This window comes from Mytilus trossulus, chromosome 2 (genome assembly GCF_036588685.1).
Source record: "Mytilus trossulus isolate FHL-02 chromosome 2, PNRI_Mtr1.1.1.hap1, whole genome shotgun sequence".
NCBI classification, from domain to species: domain Eukaryota; kingdom Metazoa; phylum Mollusca; class Bivalvia; order Mytilida; family Mytilidae; genus Mytilus; species Mytilus trossulus.
In genome coordinates, this window is record NC_086374.1 from 28516294 (window position 1) to 28530834 (window position 14541).

General features: G+C 33.2%; 1 protein-coding gene across 1 annotated transcript in view; it reads left to right on the forward strand.

The window, feature by feature from the left end:
- LOC134705016 (uncharacterized) overlaps positions 1-6783 on the forward strand; it is a 33609-nt gene extending 26826 nt beyond the window's left edge. The window contains exons 6-7 of the mRNA XM_063563785.1: positions 2821-2961; positions 4086-6783. Coding sequence (XP_063419855.1) covers positions 2821-2961; positions 4086-4963 — 1019 coding nt within the window. The 3' untranslated portion in view covers positions 4964-6783. The remainder of the gene's footprint in view (positions 1-2820; positions 2962-4085) is intronic.
- Positions 6784-14541: the final 7758 nt, after the last annotated feature.

The window sequence follows — 14541 nt, forward strand, 5'->3', positions numbered from 1 at the left end:
TAAAAACATTTTTACAATATTTTTTAACTATAAAATAAACAGGTTAAATGATGTGCCATTTTTTGTAACGTCTTTAAGTTTTGCAGCTGAAAAACAGTGCCAATACAGAAAAATAGCGGGGGGGGGGGGGAAGCCGTATTAGGGACGTTCACTTCCGGTATTTAATTTTCTAATAATCATTTAATAAAAGTGTTATAATTGGCTTTTTCTGTATTGGCACTGGTATATATCCAAGGTTTGCAATATCGGCCTCGAGACCCGTAGGTTTCATACCCTAAACGGAAGGTTGGGAATATTTTTTTTTTGGGTTATAGCAAAAAGTTTTCGGTAAAAGGGGCAAAAACAAAACTTTTTATACGACCGCAAATCGTATAATGGTATCACGTCGTCGTCGTTGTCATCAGCGTCGTCCGAAGACGGATGGTTACCGGATAATAACTTTAGTATAAGTAAATAGAAATCAATAAAATTTTAACACAATGTGTATAACCACATAATAAAGCTTGGGATTGAATTTGGGGGTTATAGTCCCTAAGGTATAGAAAAGGGGCCCAAAACAAGCATTTATCTAGTGTCAAGACAACTTTAGTATAAGTGAATAGAAATCAGTAAAATTTTAAAACAATGTTTATAACCACAAAATGAAGCTTGGGATTGATTTTGGGAGTTTTGGTCCCTAATGTTTAGGAATTAAAGCCGAAAGGGGCCCAAAACAAGCATTTATCTTGTGTCAGGACAATAAGTTGTGTATAAGTATTTCAATTGTTCTGACATTGTACCACAATGTAAAATACCATAAGTAGAAGGTTGGGATATATTTTGGGTCAATAGTCTAGGAATAAAGGGCAAAAAGGGGCAAAAAACCAAGCAGTTTTATACGACCGCAAAAATTGAAAATGTTTTGGTCGTGTATTGGTATTACGTTGGCGTCATCGTCTGCGTCGTCGTCGTCGTCCGAAGACATTTGGTTTTCGCGCTATAACTTTAGTATAAGTAAAAAGAAATCTATGAAATTTTAACACTTTTATAGTGTAAGGTTTGTTATAGTTCGTTTCTGTGTGGGTGTTACATTTTAATGTTGCGTCGTTTGTTTTCTCTTATTTTTTTAGTGTATATTCACATTGCGATAAGACGTGTCACGGTACTTGTCTATCCCAAATTCATGTATTTGGTTTTGATGTTTTATTTTTTATTCTCTTGGGATTTTGTTTAAAATCATGAATTTTGTAGAGAAAAGATTTAGTCGCTCGCATAGAATTGCGGTAAAAAGTTTCTCCATATAACTAAAAATGTTAATTGGTCTAAAATTTTTGGGGTCCAACTTGCTTCCTTCATTTTTAAAAACAGGCTTAATGTAACCAATTAGCCAACTGTCAGGTATAATGCCATTGCGAAATATAACGTTAACCAATTTTTCGTATAATTCAATGAATAAACTAGCTGTAGACTTGATATATTTAGTTAAAGTTAGTGCAACAATTTCCAAAATTATTTATCATTAATACACTGTATTTCAAAAAAATCTATTAATTTAAAAGTAACATGTAATTTTTATACAACCACGAACATTTTTTTCGACATATAATGCTATCATATCGTCTTTTTCTGCGTTCGTCGTCCGAAGACGCATTTAGTTTTCCGGGTAAGAACTTTAGTTTAAGTGAATCAATCTCCATAAATTTTTACCAGAAGGTTCAATACCACTCAAGGAAAGTTGGTGTTGATTTTGGGGGTTATGATCCCAACAGTTTAGGAATAAGGGGTCAAAAAGATAGTTTACAGACAATAACGTGAGTTTAAGTGTATGAATCTCTCTGTGAAATTATACCACAAGTTTCCCTACCACAAAGGGATGGTTAGGATTGACTGGGGGGGGGGGGGGGGGGGGGGGGGGGGGGGGGGGTTATGGAAGTAAAGGAAAAAAAGGAGGAAAGCTAGGTTTTTCTGGTTAATGGTAAATGGGCAATTAAGACCATTTAAAGCAGTGTAAGGGGGGTAATTCAAATACATTTTAAATACAATATGTTGTGTATGTTTGGATTTACCTCCCTTACACTACTTGTAAATTATGTATAAAAAAATGTCAGGTTTTGGACGTTTAGCCAAAAAAAAGGGGGTGTCAGCGGTGGGTTGGGGTGGGTTGTCATTTTGAAACAGCATAGTATATTACAAAAAGGGGAGATTAACCTTTTTTGTGTGGTGGGGGAGGGGGATCAATATGCATCAGCATAGTGTATTTTACAAAAGCAAGAAATATATGAATTCAAATTATATAACCAATTCTAAGTTCTTTGACAACGGCAAAGTGGAAATAATACAAGTTTCAATAGCTTGTTTCCCAATCCACTAGTGAATAAATATGTTTAAAAATGACAAAAATAATAATTTCTTTGACTACAGTTATTCTGTGTCAGAAAACTGTTATGTGTAAAATATTTATTACAATCCTAATTCAGACCTGTATCAAGCGCGAATATTGGGCCCAGTTTTGCCCCAACTGTGCTTGGAACTGTTCGATCGTATCCAGCTGTGCTCAGCAAAGCAATTTATTTCAAAATGTTTTCAAAAGTGAGAAACTGTATATATGTTTATTGAAAAACAAGGAAATCAACAATTTTTATTTACAAATATCATTTCACTGGTCATAAATAATTTTAATGACTTAATAAGAGAAAAGGAGGAGAGCTGTTGAAGTCGGGATTGTTTTTAAGAATGTTTTTTTTTCTAATTCTAAATTTATTGCCTAAATATATATTTGACATATTTTATCTGGGGAGTATTATTTTAGGTAACTAGTTAAGCAATTTATCTTCTTTTTAGAAAGAAAAGATAATCCAGCAAAATATATTCTTGATGATCTTCGGCATAAGACGACAGAAGAGTTGTATATTCTGATGCAAGGCGCAGGCATACAGTTTGATACTACTGATGAAAATCCAACAACAAATGTACAGCAGTCAGGTAAATTTACTTTTTGTAGCATTTTTATGCCCCGCCTACGATAGTAGAGGGGCACTATGTTTTCTGGTCTGTGCGTCCGTTCGTTCGTCCGTCTGTCCATTCGTTCGTCTGTTCGTTCGTCCGTCTGTTACACTTCAGGTTAAAGATTTTGATGAAGTTGAAGTCCAATCAACTTGAAACTTAGTATACATGTTCCCTTTGATAAGATCATTCTAATTTTAATGCCAAATTAGAGAATTTATTCCAATTTCACGGTCCAGTAAACATAGGAAATGATAGTGCGAGTGGGGCATCCGTGTACTGTGGACACATTCTTCTTTAATTCAAATATAAACACTCTTAAGAAAAGGTACGACAATTGTGAATGACCTCGCTGGTATGGAGGGAGCATAACGTGTTACACTAGTCTGTACATCCGCTTATTACATCTAAACTCAATTAAATTCGAATTTAAGGGGCAACACTTTTATCGCTCTTGAGTAATTTCCCTTTATAGCGTTATATGGAAGCGAGGAATCCAATACTATTAAATTATTAAAATGAAGGAGATTTTTATTCTTGTTTTTATGTGGGTTTATGTGTGCTCCATCTTTCGGGTGTGTCTACGGCATCAAATTGTGTGCTTAGGTCAGTTTGAAGGAAACCCCTATTGGTAGGTTAATGATATTGTGATATGATGTTGTATTTGCATTTTCATGTGTAGTTCAGGTGTTTATTTTCGTGAGCAGTTCATTTTAAGGAGAGTAACAACTATTTGTTGTGCATACATTCGCCCTACCCGATCAGTCATGGTTTTATTGACTGCGTTTTACTTTATAGTTAATTCATTAAAGTTTTTTGTTAGTTGAACCGACAGCAAGACATCTTAAGATGAACCACTGATAGTATGTCAAATATATTTTGAATATGTGTTATAAGCATTTGCTAGTTTCCATGGAGATTATATGACACTGACATCTCAATCATGGTTCATTCAATTTGAATCTTTTGCATATGTTACATGTTAAAGGATGCGGGAAGATCCTCCGTACGAGCTGATATCTGTTTTCAGAGTGAAATTTTCGATGCAATTGTCTGATATGACATCTTTTAACATGTGATTTGTATCTTTAAATATCTTACAGATGTCTTACCCACACAGAGATTTGGATATATGAATGATTTAGATGAAGAAATTAAAACACAAGAACAGCAGTGTTCTCTTAATATAACAGAGAGTATAACCGAAAGCATTACAGACAATACACAAAGTAATAAACCTAACCCTTTTCAGCTGACTATTGAATCATCAAAAATCCCTTCAACAGGCAGATTTGATGCTTGTCCAAATGAAGAAGGAGAGCGTTCAGCGGATGAACATGGTTTTACGGCTCTTAAAACTGTTGTAACTCAAGAACGAGCAGAGTTATTAGATCCGAATAGCGATGTATTGCCTTTAATTAATCCGTCTCATATAGACTTAGATAACCGTGGAGGTGCTGACTCTCCAGAAAATACAGAAACTACTCTAAAACGTGGGTACTTAGATAATGGACAAAATATGTCACAAGCGGCAGTAAATCTACCTAGTGAGAAACCTATTGTTACATGTCCGGAAAATGAAACGCAGTATGAAAAGAACCCCGAAATGGCTGCTTCCGCTTTGCATAATGATGCCAATGCGCAGTATCGTGCAGATGAATTTAGAGATATACAAAACAGTGTTCCATATACATCAGAAAACCACTATCCGAGGATTGCGAATCCGGTAAACAGAGCAGAAAACGACGAGCATCCAGAAAAAGCAGCAAAAATGCTGAGTTCTACTAAAAAGAATTCAAACATTCCAGCCTCAAACATCAGCTCACCTTCTGATACAAATGATTCTGAAGAGAAAAATCCAGAACAAGAATGTGCTGCGTTGATTAATGATGGAAACGCACAAATAAGGGGAACAGGTTACAGGGACTTGCAAAACAGTTTTCCAAACAGTATGTCAAGTAATGAGAGAGAAGAAAGTTAAATGTCTGAATATATCACATTTATGAAGATTGTAAAAGAATTGTGGTTTAAGATGCAATTTTTCACCAAACAATTTCGTATTTGCAAGTGTTGAGGTAATATTTGCAAGAAGATCTATGCTATCGCTCGTGACTTCTTTTTTGATTGGAACTCTGGCCTAACCCAAAACAAATATAATATTATTTTTGTCCAATAGGTCATAGAACAATAAGGATCGAAAATGACATGACACATACCTTTTTCAAATAGATCTCTCGTAGTAAACTCAACATAGATACCAGGATGAAACAAAAACAAAAATGTTTTCGTTTTAAACGTGTTTCCATTTGACTAGGGAGTTTTTGAATTTTCCTTGGAGTTCAGTATTTTTTTGATTTTACTTTTTGATACTTATTACGTCCCATCACTTTCAAGTTTTTGCCAAAAGTGCCAGTATATCTAATGCACTTTAATACAAAGAAGTTTTCTTTAAAGTAAATTATGGTCATTTTTAGCATGTTTTTTTTTAAGAAACTTGTTGTCACTTCGAAACCTTTGAAATCACGGGTAAATAAAAGTCATCAGAGAAACCAGAAGCAATGCATTGGAAACATGAAATGGAAATAGACCACATGATAGGTATGCTGCAGTCTTGTATGCTCAATGAGAATTCGGTTCAGAAGTTTTACGATTTTGTTTAGGGATATACCTAGGTTGAATTCACGGCGTCATACCAGACATTTCAAGTTAATCCATCATCTTAATCTCCTTATGTCAGCACACTACAAGGACAAACTCACAACTGCGATTATATTGCTTTGTCGCTAGACTACATTTACTTCAATCCCTTCAGAAGTAAACGTTTTGAGTAAGACAATTCAAGATGTTAATTTGCTCGCTGAATAATCACTATAATCACTTGTAGAAACGCAACGGAAAAGCTAGAACATCTGCAAGTTGCGACTCTAGAGTAATGTAACAGAATATCTACCTTAACAATAGACCGAATATTGTTTTTAATATACGTGTATATGCGTTGAAGATGTGAAGCTGTCGAAACGAAGAGGTGGACACCTTTTTCAATAAATGCTCCTTTAGTGTGATTCAATTTCAGTGTTGAAGAGAAGTGATTTTAAATGTCATGTGAAGTTTCTTTTGCTGATTAGTTTTTACATATATATATTTATATATATTTATCTATTATTGGTTTTTGAGGATGTCAATGCGTTATTGGACCTGCTCTGATTTTATTCACTTATCACCAAGTCCGAGTGTTTATATAATCTAACAGGCCTATCTATACGTATCAATAATAAATGCTGCATTGACTTGACAATATCAACATTTCGTGTGTATTTTTGTGTAGGCGTCATCGAGTATCGTGGTGACCTCATGCCGACGGTCATATAACCCGATATAAACATGAATATAAATATAAACAGATAGCACAACTGTAGTTGGCTTTTTCTATGTCTGTTTGACTTCATGATGTAAGTTAGAAAGTATGTTTGCAATCGTTTTACGAATGATTTTTTGTGGATCAAATCAATCAATCAAATAGTGCATTTTGGTTTCACTTTCAAATGACATTTATTTTTACTTTTAATAGCTGAATACATAAGTGACTTAATCATCAGCGAGGTTACCCAGTATATTTTGCAAACATGGCACACATTGGCTTCTAAAGTCAAATTAAGCTAAATCACTTTCATTAAATATTGAAAAAATCAAATTGAGCGATTTTTTTTATATATCTCATAGCAAGGGACATATTATGTGTCTCTGTCGTAGCTAATACCGATTTGATTTATATAATATATGTAAATAGTGTAAAAGGAAAATGGTTCATCTGTGTATTTTACATTGTACTTTCAAGATTTATGAATTTGATCGTCAATTTATATACAAATTGAAACATAAAATTGAAGATATGTGTCAATTTGTATATAAATTGACGGTCAAATTCATAAATCTTGAAAGTACAATGTAAAATACGCAGATGAACCATTTCCCAAATACACTATTTACATATACTTGAAAATAGAAACAAGGCTTTAGGTACCTGACATACGCTAAGAATCATGTTATCGTAATAACCAAAGGATATATCTATTGCTAGTCAAATGCGTTTTATCAAAGGTTACTTTTTCACTTTTGTGGTCTTTTGGAAAACGTTGGTATTTAGACCCATCTACCAAGAAAATTGTTTTGCATGCACATGTATAAAAAAAATTGCGTTTTTTTCCAACCTTTCATAGGTTTGAACGTTATTTTCAATTTTGACTTTATATATATATATATGTTTTAATTTTTAGAATTGTACAAGCGTTGCTGTGTCCGGTTTTAATTGTATATATTTCAAGATTGTTATAGTTGAATCAGAATAAATTTATTAGATTCTTTTACATCATTTTCCATGTGATTATGGACTTCCCAAATTGATTTTCCTCTGAGTTCAGTATTTTTGTGATTTTTTTTTATCATACTGATGAAGGGTATCTGTTTATCCGATATATGTATAAATAATTACCTTTAATGTTTCATAAGTGTGTGACCGGGTATATGCTCAATACAGTGCATTGACCCTAGACCAATTTTTTGAATGGGATCACAAAAAGTATTTCAACTTATTTTTGGGGCATTAAACACAATAGGGGTATCATTCGTTTAATGTGTTCGAGCTTTTGAATTTGGCTTTTGATAATTTACATATTGAAGGTAATTTACGAGATTTGATCATGCATTATTTACAAAATTTAGTTGTAAATGTCCTATTTGTTATATTTACAAAATGTTATAATCCAATTCCCCTTTCCCGGTACGTTGGGATATGTCCTCTCTTGATCGTTTTTCAGTAGATTAAAACAAAGGTGATTTTGCATTGGTTAGGATGCCCCCACTCATTCACCTGGCTATGGTAGCAGTGCCTTAACGGAGGTTTGCAACATGATTATTCTGAAACTACTTCGGTTTTCTGCGTATCCTGTCTGCTCTCTCCTCATGTGCTCTCTCATATTTCACTTATTAGCAATTTTAAAGCTATAGAGAAGAACTATAATATTTGAAAAACTATTATGCACTATTTTCGAAAATGTTCCTTCTGACCAGGTCCTAACCCTATACCTTGTTGAAGTCTCTGTCAGTTGAAAATATACTCGTTATTTCTCATTTTTCCTGCAAATCCATTACGCAGAAGGTTTTTTTGGGTATATACTGTTCACTTCAAGCATTCTTCAGCATGCTCTCAAATAAAGAACGTCTTTTATTTTCACAATCCCATTAAATGCCTCATGAAAATCTTTTGTGTGGAGGGATATTTTTGGCATATCAAATATCATTATCATACTTGTAATAATTTTCTACAAATTTTGACTTTCTCGTCCGTATTTTGTCCTATATCGATTACTTTGCCAATTAAACTTAAATGAAGTTTGTGTTAAAGTATTGCAAATTTAAAAACTTACACCGGAGCCATTAAATCCACGTATGGTAAAATGAAGATCGTAAATGTGAGATAATTGAAAAGTTTGCGATTGTTTGTGGTAACTAAGGTTTAATTGAAACCGTAAACAGACAGGTTAATACACATTGGATATAAAACTGTGTCCTTAAAATCTGTCTCATAGCAAGCAAAACAAAACTGTGTAATAGTAAATCAGATACTTTTATGAGAGTTAGCTTTGGCACCGCCACTGATTTCTTAATATTTTAAGTATTATTCTGATTTTGATTGAGTTTTTGTTTGTGACAATTATGATTTCACATGATATACAATTTTTCGTTGTATATTTTTTTTTGTGGAAGATTCATTTTATTGCATCATTAGTGAAGCTTAATATTGACTCTGTTTTGTTTTTATTATTAAAGGAGATATTGCTGATTTTAGACAACAACCATGAAACATTCATGTATTTCACAACTAATAAAATGACTACACAATGTTATGTTTTTGCTGTGAGATATTTTTTGCATTCCGCAAGTTATACATTTCCAGTTTTATCATTGTCTGTGAACCTTAACTAGTTTTTAGCCAACTGTTATAGATGCGTTGCTTATTTGTATATTGTAGTTACCATGAATTTCAGTTATATGCCAGATATTTTTTATTGATCTCTCTAAGTTGTTTATAAGCATATCATAGTATTAACTTTGATGTTTCGGAACAAATTGTTTGCATCCAGATGCTGTTGATGCGTTCGTATTTTATTTGTTATAAATAAGAGTGTATTTCTTTCTAACACAAACAATGCAAACGGCTAAGCGCGCACATGATTTGATCATTTGTTTATAACTATGCACTCTCTAGAAATGCGTCTACAGTTTGTCGTTCATCTTTATTAGTGCAAACGCTACAATTGTTTCTAACTTCAACCTGATTAAACGATGTATTTGTTTCTACGTTCGTAAAAAAGTATGTTTACTAACAACTTGTGCATGCATTATTGAATGTTCAAATAGGGTCAGTAAACACTGATTATACGATGCATTTCTTTCTACTTTTGTAACGTTTATAAAACATCAACAAACGCCACAAAATTCTGGTTAGAAAGAAATGCACTCTAAGTTCATGTTAAGATATTGGACAGACAAGGTAGGATAACTGTCAGATTTTATTGCAGTATTTTTCATATTTGATAATTGTTTTCGTATGCCTTAACATTTAAAATATTTGAACAGCAATCGAGGTGAACGTTACTTTTTAATATATTATTTAGACTTTATATGCAACAAAAGTTAGTTAACTGGTGCAATAATAAGCGTGTTGTATGAATTGAAAAATATATCTGCACAGTATGGAGAGTTATCTGATGTGTGTTAATGTTGAGAAGAGAAGACTGAAAAAAAAAGGTAATTTTATTATTATGAAATAGATGTGTTTCTTTATATTGTTTTGTTCAATCGAGATTTTAAGTGCGAGAAAGGATAGAGCAACTTATTTTTTTTGTTTTAATTGAAACATTTGAATTTTGTTCATTTTAAGGTTGTTATATATTAATTTGTTAGAATTTGTAAGATTTTGCAACATTATTTAAAGGTTGAACTAACAGGGAACCATTATAAGTGCACAAATAGGTATGTAGTTATTTTCAAGAAACAAGAAGCGAGAAATTAATTAAAGCTCTATGAGACTATGATGGATGGTAAACAAAAATCTGTGATTATCAATAAAGGACTATCGTATATATTTGTTATTTTATTTTATTACGAAGTCGGCATTTTCGAAAGATATTTGATTTTTTTTGGGGGGGACGGATAACTTATATCTGAGCTGATTATTTTTAGTTCTTATGTTTTGGTACAGTTATTCTTATTCCGTATTGCTGGTATCCGCACATGTCTCGATCAGCATTTTGTGTACATGCAACCGACTGAAAGTTTCAATGTAGCGCCTCCTTTTTCTATTTCTTTTGAACCGTACATTTCCCCACCCAAATCAAATTGAGCTTATATCAAGTTGCTTTCATGCAATCAGTGTTTGCCATATTTTGTCGAGCCTGCGACTTCTGTCATAGAAAGCTCGACTTAGGAATAGTCATCCGTCAGCGGCGTTTAACTTATTAGAAGCTTAATATTTAAGAAGGTAAAAGACTTGGATGTTTTATACTTTGTGTATGAATGCTTTATGGTATGAAGTTTGTCATATTTCCATTGTCCTTGATTTTTTTTGTAATGTTAATTTTTCTCTTTTTATGAGTAAAAGGATAACTTTATATTGTATATGCGTGCATGCATGTCAGACAGTTTTCATCTAACAGCAACCTCATTGTCCTGATAAATGAACAAGTTGAAGTTTTCGTGATCATGTCCATATCTCAGATACTACAAGCAATATATGATCTACTTTATTTGGTGTATGGACTAATTGTTAGGTGTACATGTCCAGCTGGCAGGTGTCATCTGATCTTGATCTTATTTCCATGGTCAGAGTTGTTTAGAGTTGTTTTTGTATGGATATATTTAACGATGTACATGTCAGTCTAGAAATTTTCATTTAACCTTGACCTTATTTTTGCAGCTCATTACTCTATGTTAATTTTTTGTGAATGATTTTAAGATGAATATGTTATTCTGGAAGATTTCATCTGACCTTCACCTCATTGTAATGCTTCATTGGTCAATATTCAGTTTTCCTAGTTAATTTTGTTTCTTAGATACTATATGCAATAGGTCAACTTTATTAGCTGAATGACATATTTTCATGTTTGTCTGTCTGACAGGGTTCATCTAACCTTGAATTCATTTTCTTCGTTCATTAGTCAATATAGAATTTTCATGGTTTTGTCTGTTTCTCTAATACTATACGCAATATGTCATCTTTATACTCTGAATGGAATGATTGTATTAAAGATGACCTTGATATCACTTATGACTATCAACTTAATACCAATGGTCAGTGTAGTAAAACTGTGTCCTTTAATTTTATTTCACACCATGGCCCTTTACAAAACGTTCACAATCGGATCATAAATTCACATTACCAAGCTTGTAATATTGTACGCCAGGCGCTTGTTACGTCTACAAAATACTCTTAAACCGTGACGCCGTATTTAAGGGGTTGATATAGAATGTAGTGGAAGAGCGTTGTTTACCCAAAATTTTGAACGGTTTGCAAAATTCAGTTTAGGTTATTTATTCCTGCATCTTAAATTCAAATGTATAAAATAAGCATAAGGTTTGAACAACGTTTTGTATGCTTTAGATCATGTGAACAATTATAAATGCCTACCGGTGACGCAAACTTGTAATTTTAACAGAGTTTGGCAAATGTTGAAGGACATCATTAAACAACAAACTAGTTCTCTGAAAAGTAAATCTATAATTTGTATATTTTTCCGAACACAAAATAATACATAACAGTTAACATGGTTAAAGGCGCCCTTCGACATAATATTTTTGTAAAAGTGTATAAAGAGCAATGTATCGCTGAATTCCTTTTTGTTTCGGTATTAAAATATTAAGAATTATTGGTAATTTGCACATTGTTAGCATTGGATAAGGTATAAACTAGTTTGCCCCCGTGCGTGAAACATATTACTAGTATGCAGGGGAGATTGGAATCAACAGGAGTATACGGAACAAATAGTGCCAAAGTGTATATTTATTCGAGTAAATCGGTTTAGCTTATTTCATTGACTAGGTCGACAGGTATACATGATCGACAGATTGACACAGTCGACAGGTTGACATGTTCGACATGTTTTTTTTTATCTACGGTACAGGGCTTTTCTGTAGCCTTAATACATATATCTTTAATAGTAGGGCTTTTGATTCTAAACCCAAGGTCGCCAGCTTCACGTGAAATGTTCTGGAAATTGGTCCTATTACTGTCAATCAGGTATATGTAAAAATTGTATTAGTCGGGTTCAAACAAACATCAGTAGTTGAGTACATAAAAGTAATATATCAGTAGAACAAAAACAGTAGTTAAGTACATAAATGTAATATATCAGTTGAGTTCAAACAAAAATCAGTCCCGATTAATCATTTTAACAGTAAGTATATTTATTAAATATATTATTAATTTCGAAAATTGCAGTGAAGCACTTTCATACCCGACGTTTCGTCGCCGAGGGTATCACCAGCCCAGTAGTCAACACTTCGGTGTTGACATGAATATCAATAAATTCATGTGGTCATTTTTATAAATTTCCTGTTTACAAATTTCCTGTTTCGAAAAACTAAGGGTTTTCTTATCCCAGACATAGATTACCTTAACCGTGTTTGGCACAACTTTTTGGAATTTTGGATCCTCAATGTTCTTCAATTTTGTACTTGTTTGGCTTGATAAATATTTTGATATGAGCGCCACTGAAACGCGCGTCTGGCGTAGTAAATTAGAATCCTGGTACCTTTGATAACTAATCACGACTACATTCATTTTATAATTATCAAGGTTAAAGTTATTTAATAGTTCCTTTTCTCAGATACTTTAAGCCGTTTGTCAGTTATATGTAGTTTATGGAACTATTGGAAGGGTATTGCAATTTTGTCAGTCTGTGGCAAGGTTCTTCTATCTTGACCGCAATTTAATAGTGTCAAGTTTTTATGTTTTTGTCTGTTTTTCATTTACCATATGCAACAGGTCAAATTTATTTGGTGTATGAAATGATTGTAAAGATTAAAATCACAAAAAAACTGAACTCCGAGGGAAATTCAAAACCGGAAGTACCAAATCAAATGGCAAAATCACAACATTAAAAGCCAAAGACTAGGAAACACAAACCTCATAACAACCGGGTTGTTTTCATGTGCTCCGGAAAGGTAAGCAGATCCTGTTCTATAACTGACAGCGGTCGTGTGGCTCGGTAAAGTACAAAATAAAGGCAACAGTAGTATACCGCTTGTTGTGATTATGAGTTTGTCTTCATGTCCGTAATGTCGCAAAACAGTGTTGATGTCGTTTCCCGTATTTTTGACGTTGTGTGATAGTGACGTGAGGGGTAGACATGTGTTGCCGGATGGACAAGATGGCTGAATGTTTGTACTGTCGGAGTGTATGCCGTGTATTTTGTATTTTATGTAACGTATGTATAATACATGTAATACATGTAATGTGAATAAATCATCAGGACTGATATTTTCTACAAATATGGTGTTTACTTATAAATAATGAACGCTCGGAATTTTACGTTCACAACACCGCTGTTCAAAACTCGTAAATCGATGGACAAAAAACAAAATCGGGAGAAACAAACTAAAACTGAGGAAAACGCATTAAATATAAGAGGAACACAACGACACAACATTAAAATGTAACACACACAGAAACGGACTATGAATTAGACAAAATCCGATGAGAATAACAAATATAACATCAAAACCAAATACATGAATTTGGGATAGAAAAGTACCGTCTTATAGTAATGTCAATGCACACTCAATTATAAGAGAAAACAAACGACTCAACGGAAACACAACTTTAAAATGTAACACACACAGAAACGAACTATAATATAACAATGGTCATATTCCTGACTTGGTACAGGACATTTGTAAAGAAAAAAATGGTGGGTTGAACCTCAAGCTTGTTTTGTGAAATGCCAACATAACATTACAGGACTACAATACAAATAAATAGGAGAACATATTAGACAAAGAAACACATGAAGGGTTTTCGCCGATTTTATGTGCTTTCTATACAAATGTTCACCCATTTTGTAAAATTTCAATCAGTAATATTTCAAATGATAATTGAGATAAATGCATTATTATTTCGATTTTCAGTTGAAGTTCATCGAGCCAGAGCTGTATGCCAAATTTTACCAAAATCTAAGACATAGCCCATGTACTGTAACTTGACCTTAAAATGACAACTTAACATTACAGGACTACAATACAAATAAATAGGAGAACATATTAGACAAAGAAACACATGAATAATAGCCAACAAAAGGCACCAGATTTAAAAATCTAACACTCCAGAAGCGCACCTCGTACACACAAGACTTACCAGTGACGCCCAGATATAAAAGTTCGAAAGTAAAAACAAGTACAAGGTTGTACAGCACTGAGGATCAAAAGTTCAAAAAGGTTGTGCCAAATACGACTAGGGTTTTCTGCTTGGGATAAGAACATCCTAATTATTTAGAACATTTATGC